Genomic DNA, 12,734 nt, shown 5'->3' with positions numbered 1-12,734 from the left:
GCTGTGGTTCTGGTCAGCAGAGACTGAAAATTATCCATGATTAACAAGACAGCATCGTTGAAGTGAAACCTTTGCTTTACTGGGACAATTGATGCTAGTTAGCTGGAGCTGAGAAATTAGCAGTGGTTGAAAATAGACCAGCATCAGCTGGGCTTGGTGGCGCATGCCTCTAATCCCAGCACTCAGGAGGCAGAGGTAGGCTGTGAGTTTGAGGCCAGCCTGGTCTACAGTGTGAGTTCCAGGACAGCCAGAGCTACAGAGAGAAACTCTGTCTCAAAAACCAAAAGTAAATAAGTAAATAAACAAATAAAATTAAAAAAATATACCAGCACCAATCTAAGCTTGAGGGAGTTCACAGTCTCTGGACCGACATCTAGAGGGCCTGCATGGGACCGACCCATGGGGGTGACAGTTGTGTAGCTTCGTCTGTTTGTGGAGTTCTTCCTAGCAGTGGGATCAGGACCTGTCCCTGACGCTTGAGATGACTTTTGGGAACCTCATGCTGGGATGCCTTGCCCAGCCTTGAATCTGGGGGATTAATTTTGATTTAAGGAGCCCACAGGAGTTGAGAGACTTTGAACTTTTAAAAGAGATTTTGGATTTTTAAAGAGATTGGGTATTTTAAACTGGGTGTGGTGGCGCATGCCTTCAATCCCAGCACTCAGGAGTCAAAGGCAGATGATCTCCAAGTTCGAGGCCAGTCTTCTCTGCAGATTGAGCTCCAGGACAGCTAAGGCTACATGGAGAGGCGAACAAAGGGAGAGGGAAAGGAGAGATTGAATATTTTAAAGAGACTAAACTTTTTAATGTAATTAAATTTGTAAGGACTATTGGACATTAAAGTTATTTATGTTTTATATTATGATATTAATATTAACGTTCCATCCTGGGGCTAAATGAAAAAGGAAAGGTTCTAACTGAAAAGTGATGTATTTGTTTGTCAGGTTGACAAGGGATCAATTGCACTGGCTAGTTCTATGTCAAACTGACACAAGCTAGTCATCAGAAAGGAGGGAATCTCGATTGAGAAAATGCCTTCATAAGATTCAGTAGTAAGGAATTTTCTTAATCAGTGATCAATGGGGAGGGAGGGTCCAGCCCATTGTGGGCAGTGCCACTCCTGGGCTGGTGGTCCTGAGTTCTATAAGTAGGCTGAGCAAGCCAAGCTGAGCAAGTCAGTCATTAAGCAGCACCCCTCCATGGCCTATGCATCAGCTCCTGCCTCCTCCTGAGTTCCTTCGATGATGAAAAATGATATGGAAATATAAGTCAAATAAACCATTTCCTACCCAACTTGCCTTTTGTCATGGTGTTTCATCGCAGCAATAGAAACCCTAACACATCCAACAAAGGGGAAAAAAATTAAACATACAAACAGAAAGAATAGCTATAATAATGCGCACAACCCAAACCAACCGAGACACCACTTTACATCCATCAACGATTGTTTATGTATTTTTTAAGTGCAGCAATTAGGGCTGGGGAGATGGCTCAGTCAGTAAAGTGCTTGCCACGCAAGCATGAGGACCTGAGTTCCAGTGCTGGGGAGACAGAGACTGAAAACTCTGGGGTTTGCTAGCCAGCCTAGCCTAAACCTGTGGGTTCCAGGTCAGTGGGACACCGTTTCAAAACCTATGACATCCAAGACTAATCTTGACTCTCCACTCAGACACACACATTATCGGTAACAATCAGAGGTGTTATCAGTGGTGTGGAAAATACAAGACCTCTCACCCTGTGGGTAAGAGTATAGTGGGGAAACACTAAGAAAAAGAGCAATGTCTAGCAAAAACAGGGCTCTTACCCTCTCAAGCAGGAGTTCCACTTCTGGTTACATAATGTGCAGAAGCCTCTTACATGGCATGTGTCTCACCAAGGAGATATGTATGTGTGTGTATCTATGTGTATATATATAAAATCAGCACAAAATACTGGGACCTAGATGTCTGCGGATCCCATTACAGCATAAGGCAGAAATCAGAGTGTTTGCACAACAGGATACTATAACCATTCAATTATAAAAATGAAAAACTAGCAAAAAGCATGCTGCATGAAAAGCAATTTATAAGTTGTTTCATAATGTGCCAAAACAGATAACTGTATTTTGCTCTGCAAATTAATACTACCTAATGCCTGTGAACATGCAGTCAGAAGTAAAAAGCATGGGTCGGAAGAAGCAATGAATTAAGAAGTGACTTCCGGGAGGGAAGCAAGGAAGTAGGCTCACTGGGTCATTTTCTCACACAGGGCCTGGAGCAAATGAGTCTCTACAATCCACTGTGAGCATCTGTGTAGGTGTGTGCCTGTGTAAGCAGAAGTCACAGAAGGGCATTGGGGGTCCTGTGCTATTTGTTACTTGCCAGCTTCTTTCCACCAGGAGCTAGGATGACAAAAGGCTAGCAAGCCCCGGGAAGCCTCCTTCCTATCTCTGCCCCCACAGCACTGAGGTTATTGGCACCTATGTGCAGCGGTTCCTGGGTCCAAACTCCAGCAGTCATGCTTGGAGAGCAAGGGCCTGAAACTGAGTTAAGGTATAAAATTAGGTGTATAACGTCAAAGACCGGATATCCAGGTTTGTTGTCCTTTAAGAAATTTTTAATTGAAATGGCATGCAGTTTTTAAATATTCTAATTGAAAGGATTCATTAAATGATTAAAGGTTTCCTGGACACAGATATTCAGTCTGAAAGTATCACCCCACAAATTACTTACTCCAATGGGAAACGACCTTCATCTCACCAAATGATCACAGGCCACACTGATGAGATACGCGGCAGGCATAGTATCACTGTGAAGCTGATTCTGGTGGAAAATATTCAACATGAATCTAATCAAAAGACAAGAACATATGCTCTTTCTAAACAGCCAAAACCTGTCAACTTTTCCTCTTAGGAAAAGGGGAGAGGCAAGGTGTGATTAGATGAGGAAGATACATATACCATATGGTTCTCTTTCTCTCTCTTTTTCAAGACAGTTTTCTGTGTCCTAGAACTCACACCTAACTTCCTGTGGTTCCTAATCGGATCTTAGGGTTTTTTTAAAAAAAGTTTTAAACTAAATTTTAAAGACAACTGAGGAAATTTGGATATGGAAAGCATGTAACGTTTTGCATTTTATAGTAAAAGGTCTGAAACATGGAAATGTTTCTGGTTAGGAATCATTTGGGCACAGAGACAACTGAAGAAGAAACCCAGAATGCATACACATTAAAGAGCAAGCAAATGTGTACACCGTTGACAACTAGCGGTCTAAGTTACAGGGAGGCACTCGCCACACTCTGCTCCCAACTCTTCAGAAGGTCCAAAATTTTCACAATAACTTGGGGAAAGTGGTATTTAGAAAAGACTAAATTCAGGCCTTGCATTGCACAGATAAACAGTCTGTCAAAGCTACAATAGTAGTAATTATGAAGAGAACATGCCTTTTTGAATCACCAGTTCCAGTATACTGATTAACACAGGGAAAATGAATTAAAAGCCCTACATTAGCTTAGTCCTTTTTGAGGCACAGAAAGCCTTTCCTGTAAATGCTAAAACGATAAGTCAAAGTACCTAAAACCTGCTTCTCTTCCCTTTGCTTTGCAGAGAATCCAGATAACCTTTCTTCCCAAGCCTTCCTACTTCTACCGGCTACCCTCCGCTGCATGAAGTAGCAATTCTGGTCAGCAGTACTGCTGATGCTAAGTGATGCAGAGTGCTGATACACTCCCTCCCACACACTTTCCCACTGCCCTGCTGACCTCTAAGTCAGTCCCCTGCACTCCTGGAAGAGCTGCAGAGAACAAAAAGGGAATGCTGGGCCAGTAAGGGGGCTCAGTGTGTAAAGGCACTTGCCACCAAGCTCGCTAACCTGGGACCCTAAGGTGAAAAGAAAACCAACTCTCCAAGCTGTCCTCCGAACCCTGTGCAAGCTGTCCTTTCCTTCGGGAGCTTCTTAGGCGTGGATGGTCAGTAAGTTCGCATCTAGTTATCTGTATGTGGGTACACTCGTGCCACCATGCACACGAGGACAACATGCTAGAGTTCTCTACCTCCACCAAGTATGTTCCAAAATTCAAACTCAGGCCATCAGTTTTGACAGAAAACCCCTTTATGCATGGAGCCATCTTGCTGCTGGCCCAATGCTGTGTTCTTGGTGACAATGGGCTGGAGGGAGAGGTCAGTGGCAGAGCATTTGCTACCAAGAGTGAGACCCTAGGTTCATCCTAGGATCGTAACAGGCAAAATAGGGCCAGTGCAGCGGCAGGCAGGGGGCTGGCATTTTGCACCGAATTATATGCTCCCTCATCGCACTAGGACTTGTGCCGACTAACAGGGCGTTTTCTAGTTATCGCTATTCTGCAGCTGGTGGGCAGCCAACCACTTTCAAAATCTAACAATGACCAAGTCTTTTAATGAAAATGCTTAAAGCTGGAGAAATTTTATTGTGAGATTTTAAAACAAAAGACATCAACTGTAACACTGTGGACTGACAGCAACGCTCTGACCCACGTGAGAGCCTCAGCCCTCCTGCAGCCTCTCCTGTAGAAGGTTAAGAGTGTAGCGGGGAGGGAAACTGCACCTCAATGGTGGACACGGGAGAGCAGTGATTATGCAACCTTTTCCTCGGTGCTAACCACACTAATGAGAATATAGGTGGATGATTAATTTGGAAACTGTCACACTCCTTTCAAAGAAACCAAGATGGATTGTGCTGTCATTTGAAATGCAGGAAAGAAAGGCAAAAGCTAACTTTGAGAGATGGTGCTATGTTTTTGAGGCATTGCTGTTTGTACAGCATGAATGTGGCTGTAGTTCATTATCCACTCTGCTGCAGAGACCTGAGCATCACAAAGGCTCAGAACAAACTGTGCTTTAACTGTGTGTTCAGAATCTCTCTAGGGGAAAACCATGAATATCAAAACATTTTTATGTCAAAAGACTGACCGTACATTTGTTATTTTTTTAAAAAGTATTTTATTGTTCACAAGTGAGGGTGAAATAAAGCAAAGGTTTACAGAAAAGATGTCCATATATCAAGAAAGAAATAGCAAAATATCTTTTGGTCATAATTTAGAAATAAAGTCATCTATAAAAAGGAGATGGTTTTCCTCGGTTCATCTCTTCCACAGAAGAGCATAGGCATGGCTCTCAGCTCCTTGATATCCTCAGCAGGCCACGGATGCGTCTGACAAGGGCCTGTATGAAACTGTAGCGGGAGCGAACTTTGGAATATAACCCTTCAATGTCCAGCAGTTTCTTTTGTAGTGATTCTCCAAAAGCATTGATGGCATCAGACTGAAGCTGGAGGTAACACAGACACCTTTTATTATTACATTGCTTTCTCTGGTATATCATTCTGTGTCTTTCCACTTAAAGCACTACGTGGTTTATATACGTGGTCTTTCGTATATAAAAAAAGGTGGGCGTATACTTCAGGGGCAGACTAGCATGTGCAAGGACGCCCACCTCACCCACACATAAATTCACAAAAGGCACTTCCCTAACATAAAACACTATCAGATTTTTGTAATGGGGTACCAAATTAATTAAAAATTTACATTTCTATCTTAGAATGTTTTTATGGTTTTTATTCCTGTACAAATATATATAAATTAAATAGCAATATATATTAAATATATATATCTTAAATAGCAACAATTGTTGATGCTGATAAACTAACAGACATATAAAAAATAGCTCCTAAAAGTCATACCAAAAGTTATTAAGGGACTAGAGAGATGGCTCAATGGTTAGGAGTACTCACTGGCTGCTCTTCCAGAGGACCTAAGTTCAATTCCCCAGCACCCGCACGGCAGCTCACAACCATCTGTAATTTCAGTTCTAAGGGACTTGATGCCCCTTTGTAACCTCTGTGGGCATCAAGAGCACACATGGTACACAGACACACGTGCAAACAAAACACCCACAAGTAAAATAAAAATAAGTATTTTATGTTGTTGAGTAAGTGCCAGGCTAGTGATGGGTAAGCTGTTAAGAGCACTTGCTCAATTTCCAGCACCCACATCAGGTCACCTCCTCTAACTCCAGTTCCAGGGTATCTGAAGCCTCCTTCTGGCCTACTAGGGTACCCAGACACTTTCATACACACATAAAGAATTCTTTAAAACAAACAAAAAAAAAACGAGTGTCTTTAGGAAATAAAAAGAAACTTTTACTTTCTATTTTTATCAACAAACTAGGTTTCCCTTTTACAGAGAAAAGTATACGAGGACAGAACCTTACCTGGTCTATATCATGTTGGCTCACTAAAGCCAGCCCACTTCTGAAGTCCAGGTTGGGTTCTGAGGAAAAGGAATCTGGAGAGGAGAGGCAGAGTGAGGAGCTTAGCAAGCATGCATCTACTGCACAGCAGAGGGACCCACCAACAGCGGCACATGGCTCAGCTTTGAGCACTGAACGCCTGGCAAGCACATCCCATTCCAGGACAGCCTTTCTTTAGGAGTCTAATGCATGTTCATCCACCCCAGAGCCATTATGCTCCAGAATAATTTCCCAAGGGCAAAAAGTAAAACACAAAAACAGTTGTGTTGATTATTTAGCTCTCCAGCCCCCGATTCCAAGTACTCTGAAACACATAAAATTTAAGGTCACTTGGAGTAGTTAGTGGTGTGCATCCACAGTCTAGTTACTCAGGAGTCTGGATCAACTGAGTCCTGGATTTCAGGGTCTGTCTGGGAAATAAAACAAGACCTTGCTGCAAGCAAGCAAGCAAACAAACAAACGAAAATAGAAAGAAGTAGCTGGCTTTTCAGGGCTGAAAACTGTAGATGCATTCCTGGCTCACTTGTTTTGAGAGCAGCTTACCTTGTAGTCTTCTGCTTTTAAATAAAGTCCTAGAGGCAAACAAGGAGTCTTGGGAATCCGTTGGGGTGCAGTGTAACAAGTAGTACTCCAGATGGCGCCAAAGAATAAACAGGCAGGTCTCTATGATAACTGGAGTCAGATTAAAGAACAATCTCATCATGTGTATTTTACAAACCTGTTTCCAAGGGGAGGAAAGAAGAGCCTGTGCTTGATTATGCACCATGAACGCTCTCACAGACAGGGATGAAGTTCCACTGAACATGCTTCCAGAAAGAGCTCCAATGTGAACTATGGCAGACAAGGCCCACAGGCTACTGTGTCAGCAGCCTCTTGCCACACAGAAAGCATCTGCAGATTTATAGCACTCTAGAAATTGAGAATAAAAATAACAATATGGAACTACCTCAGGTGTCCACTGGTCAAAAAAGAGAGGCCACAAAACAATAATTATGTCCTTTCCAAAATGGTTTTGGTAACTCAAAGGAAGCACTGCCACACTTTAAGGTTTGCACTCTGGGCTGTGGTTGCAGAAGGATACAGGAGCAGAGGGACAGCAGCTTGGCACGATTATTAATCAGCTTCACCAGACGCCGTCTCGCTAAGACACACTTCTGTGCAGTAGAGATTTTATCAACACCAGCAGGCATCACAGACTGGCACAACTAAGTAAAAGAAAGAGTATAAATTATAACAACTTAAACAAAATAATATACTATATTATATATATATATATATATATATATATATATATATATATATATATATACTATATAATAAGAACTGTGAAAACACTCAAATGTATTTATATAGCTTTGTGGACAAGTTTATCATCCAAAAACTGAGAGTTAAAGAAGCAGTCAATTCCCACATGAATGTTTACCTGCTGTCTTTGAAAATCTGTTTGACAGACAGACACTGCCAACCCACAAGTGATCCCCCAGCACTTAGTGTCCTATTAGATGAAAATAAACAGCCCTTTCAAAGCAGTAGATAAAAAGGCTGGCATGAATTAGTTAGCTTCAGGAGAAAGTAGAATGGTGGATATGTCCAGACATGAAGTGATCATGGCTGACATGCCACCCCACCTCTTTGGAACTCAGTACAACATGAAGATGCTGAAGACAGACCAAGTTCTACTGCAAAAACATTTGAAAAAGGAAGCCCCATTTCTCTGCAGCTTTGAAGAGATTACTGGAAGCTCTTTACAGGGGCAGCCACCCTCCCATTTTCTTGAGAAGGAGATACTTGGCTGTTTCTGAAATCAAGAGGCCTATGAAGTGCACACAAAGGAAAATATGCAGCTCCTTTGGTAGCACTGAGTCTATCTTCTTTACTCCCAAGCCCAAGCCTCATACCTGGGCCCTTGTTGGTACAGCAATGACTTTCCAAGTCCCACAGCTCATTACAAGGTTCATACCTCTTTTATCTCATCTGGGGGAAGTTGCTCTACATTCTGTAGCTTGTTGAGACTGCGTCGGTGGCTGTCATAATAGCTAAAGAAATCACTGGCACTCTGTTTCAGCAGGTAGACAATAATGCCCAGGCCAGGCAGGCGCCAATATGGAACCACTGGAACCTGGGTATCTAAGAGGTAAGAGAAAACAGTGTTCCACTTACACACATTTTCTATAGATTCCATTTGTTTGTTTTAAAGGGGGAGAATATGAATGCAGTCCTCTACTACCACAAATGACACAGTGAGTTGGGGAACTCACAGGGGTTAACATACCTGGAGTTCAATGGATGAGCCTCACCCTGGGAAAATAACCTTCTATGAGTTCTATAACTTCTATAAGTCATCTGTAAAAATTACAGATGCTCTATAATTTAGGACATGTAGGTTATGATTAATAACAACCCAAGACCACAGTTAAACACTACTGCTGGAGCTGGAGAGATGGTTCAGTGGCGAAAAGCACTGGCTGCTACTCTTCCAGGGGTATCCAGTTCAGTTCCCAGCACCCACACAGTGGTTCACAACTGCCTTCTGATGCAGAAGATCTGATGTCTCTCCTGGCCTCCAAAGGTACTGCACACAAATGGTACAGGCAAAACACCCATGCACATGAAATAAAAAGCGATCTCAAAGTTAATAAATAAATAAACACCCCTGCTAAAACACAAGTCATTAAGGGCTACTGTAGTCAGGTACATAATTACCACTGGAGTCCTTGAGAAGGTAGAGAATACAGCTAGTGGGCACCCTTTATTAGGTAGAAATCAAGGCTTTATAAAAATTACACAGCCACCCAAATATACAAACCACATATACTTTTCAAAGGCTTATGTATATGAGTGTTTTGCCTTCATGTATGAATGTGCACGTGTCATGCCTATGGATGGTGCGAGCCAGCATGTTGGGTACTGTGAACTGAACCTGAGTCCTCTTCAAGAACAGTGTTATCTGCTCAGTCCCAGTCCAACCCTCCCCCCACACACACACTTTTAGGGGTTCTTGACCCAAAGTGAAACAACTTGCACCTCATTCAATGGTTGCAGTTACAAGTATTTACCTCTAATCTGCACTGTTCTGGTTGCTGAACTGACAGCTTTAAGTCATTCTTCCAAAGAAATACTTGAAAAATTAACTGGATTCCATTTTAACCTGTCTCACTACAACAGCTCCCTCTGGGAGCAAAACACAGCAATTTACTTTTTACTTGGCTACTTTTTAGTGAGGGTGCAAAGAAACAGTTTAGGAATAGCCTGGAGGGCCATTTCCTAGGAACCTGGGTGTGGAAGTGATCAGAGACCATCCACCTGGCCAGTATGTAATTAAAACTTGCTTCAAATTTGGCTTAAAAAAAAATAGCCTGGGGTAAATAGGAAAACACTGTCTCAAAGAACAGAAAGAAAGTCACTGGTGGGTGACTTTAAATCAAAAGGGGACAGGATTCCTAAACATTCTATACCCAAACTAGTTAAGCTACCTGGATTTCTTGCAGCAAATAAGACTCCCTGGAAATCACCAACTTCCATTATTGCTAAACCAGTATTCAACAGCTTTGTCTTTTGTGTGATCCACAGGATGGTAACCTGACCTTCGCTATTGGCTTGTGAAGACAACAGAGGCTAAGTCAGCCTATCTGCACCTAAAAATTTATTATCACGTGACAAAAATGTGGAACATACACGACCCACTTAGACACTGAACCACTGAATTCAGCATGAACTGGCTCAGCATACAAAGCTAACTTACTGAGTGATCATACATTCCACCCAGCTAGCTTCCTCTTCAATTCTACGGATTTTCTTTGAAGTTTCTGGTATTATTCAAAACTACACTCTCTTACATGGCTTTTCTAGTTTTAGCCTTAAAAATCCAAAGACTTTCCTTATTCTCTGTGCTTCTGGCCTCACACACAGATCTAAAATGGTGCCCCCGCCACTTTCTTTAAAAAGTCATTTTAAACCAGGCGGTGGTTTCACATGCCCTTAACCCCAGCACGCAGGAGGAAAAAGCAGGTGGATCTCTGAGTTTGAGGCCAGCCTGGTCCACAGAGTGAGTTCCAGGACAGTCAGGGCTACACAGAGAAACTCTGTCTTGAAAAACCAAAAACCAGGGGGGAAAGTTATTTTAAAAATTTCCCATTAGTACTTCATCAGGAATAAACTGTCTCACTGGAGGCAAGATGCAGAGCTGCATCCTACTCCTATGGGTGCTGTTCCTGAGATACAGTAAACAAACCCCCGGCTCACCTTGCCGTGGTCCGTCTCTGTTAATGGTCTCTGAAAGGCTAGGGGTGAAGAGACACACAGCATTCTGGAAGGTAGGGGAGCTCTGGAGCATGAGTGACTGGCAATATTCCATTACATTGGCACAAATCTACAATGGAAGAAAAGAAATGACTAAAATGTTAGCATAAAAATTCCCCAAAGTCACAGAAATTTAGACCGCAGAACAAGGTCATAAATCAATATGTAAAATTGCATACAATTGTTATTTTTATCAAAATTTCCAAAACCATAAAAACTCCAGGTCCAATTTTCTTCCCTTCTTACCTGCTGCATGGCCAGCTCAATCTCATCTTTCTTGTTCACCCGATCTCCCTCCACATTATCGTCCTGAAATTTAAACTGCCGCAGTCGGTCAGAGCCACCAAAGCGGCTCAGCAGTCCTAAGCACTGGCGCTAAGGAAAGAAGAAACACTGTTCACTCCGGGATGAAGAAATTTAACATTAGTTACCTCATTTTACTTGAGGTAGAAGGGGGAAAAAATTCAGTGGGGAGTGGAATTATTCTTGAAATCATCTGATAGCTTATTTCCTACTAAGACAACTAAGGTAAGCTTGCTAAAATTCACCGTTTTTCAAAGGGAATTTTTTTCCCCCACAAAAGATCCCCAATATAACCTAAATGTCTCTTGAAGAAAATATACCTATATAAAAATATTCACTAATCCTTTCTGAGACAGTTATAAAAAGAAATACAAGCTAATGAACAAATGCAAACTGCAATAAGAAGGCAATGACAAGACGGTCAGTAACAAACCCCATAGTCTTACAAGGACTCAATCTTAAAGACAGTCAGTAACAAACCCCATAGTCTTACAAGGACTCAATCTTAAAGACAGTCAGTAACAAACCCCATAGTCTTACAAGGACTCAATCTTAAAGACAGTCAGTAACAAACCCCATAGTCTTACCAGGACTCAAACTTAAAGGTGTGACTCCATTTTCTGGGACTCCCTGAGAGGTTAGGAATTTACAGGCAGACAACATGCAAGTGTAAGGGCCTGGATGGCTCCTCAGCAGGTAAAGGCCAAGCCTGACAACCTGGGCTTGACCCCTGGGGCCTATGTATGGGAGGACAGACTCCCTCCCATAAGTTATCCTCTGACCTCCAGGTGTACACAATGACACATGTGTGTGCATATACAAACACAATAAACAAAGTAATAATTTAAAAAATTTAATGTAAATATTGCCAGCTTAAGCACTTTCCCCTGTGCTTTCTGCTTTTACAGATAAAAAAGACCTGTTCCAATATTTCCAGAGGCCACCTCAAAGGTCTTTTTCTCCCTTTTGATGAAAAAAAGAACAAAAGGTGAAAACTGGGGGGAGGGTGTTATGTCCTTCTGGGAAGTTATTTGAACACATAATTTGAACGGGTACATGAGTCAGGACTAGGGCTTCAAATTCAGTGCCTTGCACATGCTAAAAAAAGCACTCATCTATTGAGCCCTGACATTTTTTTTAAAAAAAAAAAAACTTGGAAAAATAGATTATGAAACAGTAACTGGTTAAGAAGATTATTATATAAAAATGGAATGTAAAGTCTTATATGTAATTATTTTACAGCTAGTAAGGGGACGATGTGTAGGTCAAAGCAGACCAGTAGGCTCTTAAAAAGTCTTTGATAAAATATCTAATTGATGAATTAATACATTTCAATATGCTAAAAGAAGATTATAGGCACGAAGAATTTCAGGATAAACTAGTAATAATACACACAAAAAACTTTTTTTTTTTTTGGAGACAGGGTTTCTCTGTAGCTTTGGAGCCTGTCCTGGAACTAGCTCTTGTAGACCAGGTTGGCCTCGAACTCACAGAGATCCTCCTGTCTCTGCCTCCCGAGTGCTGGGCTTAAAGGTGTGCACCACCACTTTTAAAAAGGCAAAGCACTTAGTAGATAGAGGCAAGAAGATCAACAGTTCAAGACTGCCTCAAAAAGTCTGCCCCAGAGCAGGAGGGTGGGGTCAGCTGTCAACTGTAGGAAAACAAAATGCCACAAAAAAAGTGACACAGCTTTGTAGACCCAGCTGGAAGCAAAGGGATGAGGACTGCTGCAAGTTCAAGGCCAGCCTCGCCCACACAGAGTCCCAGGTCAGCCAGGCCCACACAGCAAAAACCAACCAACCAAACAAGATAGTAAGATTATTTATGGATACCCTAAAACAAAAAAAAAAAAAAAAAGAAAGAAAGAAAA

The 12,734-nt window shown here is 41.9% G+C and overlaps 1 protein-coding gene across 6 annotated transcripts in view; it reads right to left on the bottom strand.

The window, feature by feature from the left end:
• Positions 1 to 4,930: 4,930 nt before the first annotated feature.
• Nup205 (nucleoporin 205) overlaps positions 4,931 to 12,734 on the bottom strand; it is a 67,611-nt gene continuing 59,807 nt past the window's right edge. For all 6 annotated transcript variants that reach the window (XM_085683732.2, XM_085683733.2, XM_085683735.2 and 3 more), the window contains exons 37-43: positions 10,808 to 10,936; positions 10,505 to 10,631; positions 8,223 to 8,389; positions 7,344 to 7,467; positions 6,806 to 6,934; positions 6,224 to 6,297; positions 4,931 to 5,281 (exon numbers count right to left, since the gene is read on the bottom strand). In XM_085683732.2, coding sequence (XP_085539858.2) covers positions 5,129 to 5,281; positions 6,224 to 6,297; positions 6,806 to 6,934; positions 7,344 to 7,467; positions 8,223 to 8,389; positions 10,505 to 10,631; positions 10,808 to 10,936 — 903 coding nt within the window. In that variant the 3' untranslated portion in view covers positions 4,931 to 5,128. The remainder of the gene's footprint in view (positions 5,282 to 6,223; positions 6,298 to 6,805; positions 6,935 to 7,343; positions 7,468 to 8,222; positions 8,390 to 10,504; positions 10,632 to 10,807; positions 10,937 to 12,734) is intronic.

The sequence above is a fragment of the Myodes glareolus genome, chromosome 25, assembly GCF_982192425.1.
Source record: "Myodes glareolus chromosome 25, mMyoGla1.1, whole genome shotgun sequence".
Taxonomy (NCBI): Eukaryota; Metazoa; Chordata; class Mammalia; order Rodentia; family Cricetidae; genus Myodes; species Myodes glareolus.
The sequence above is the reverse complement of the archived record's forward strand: the minus strand, read 5'-3'. Positions and strand labels throughout refer to the sequence as shown.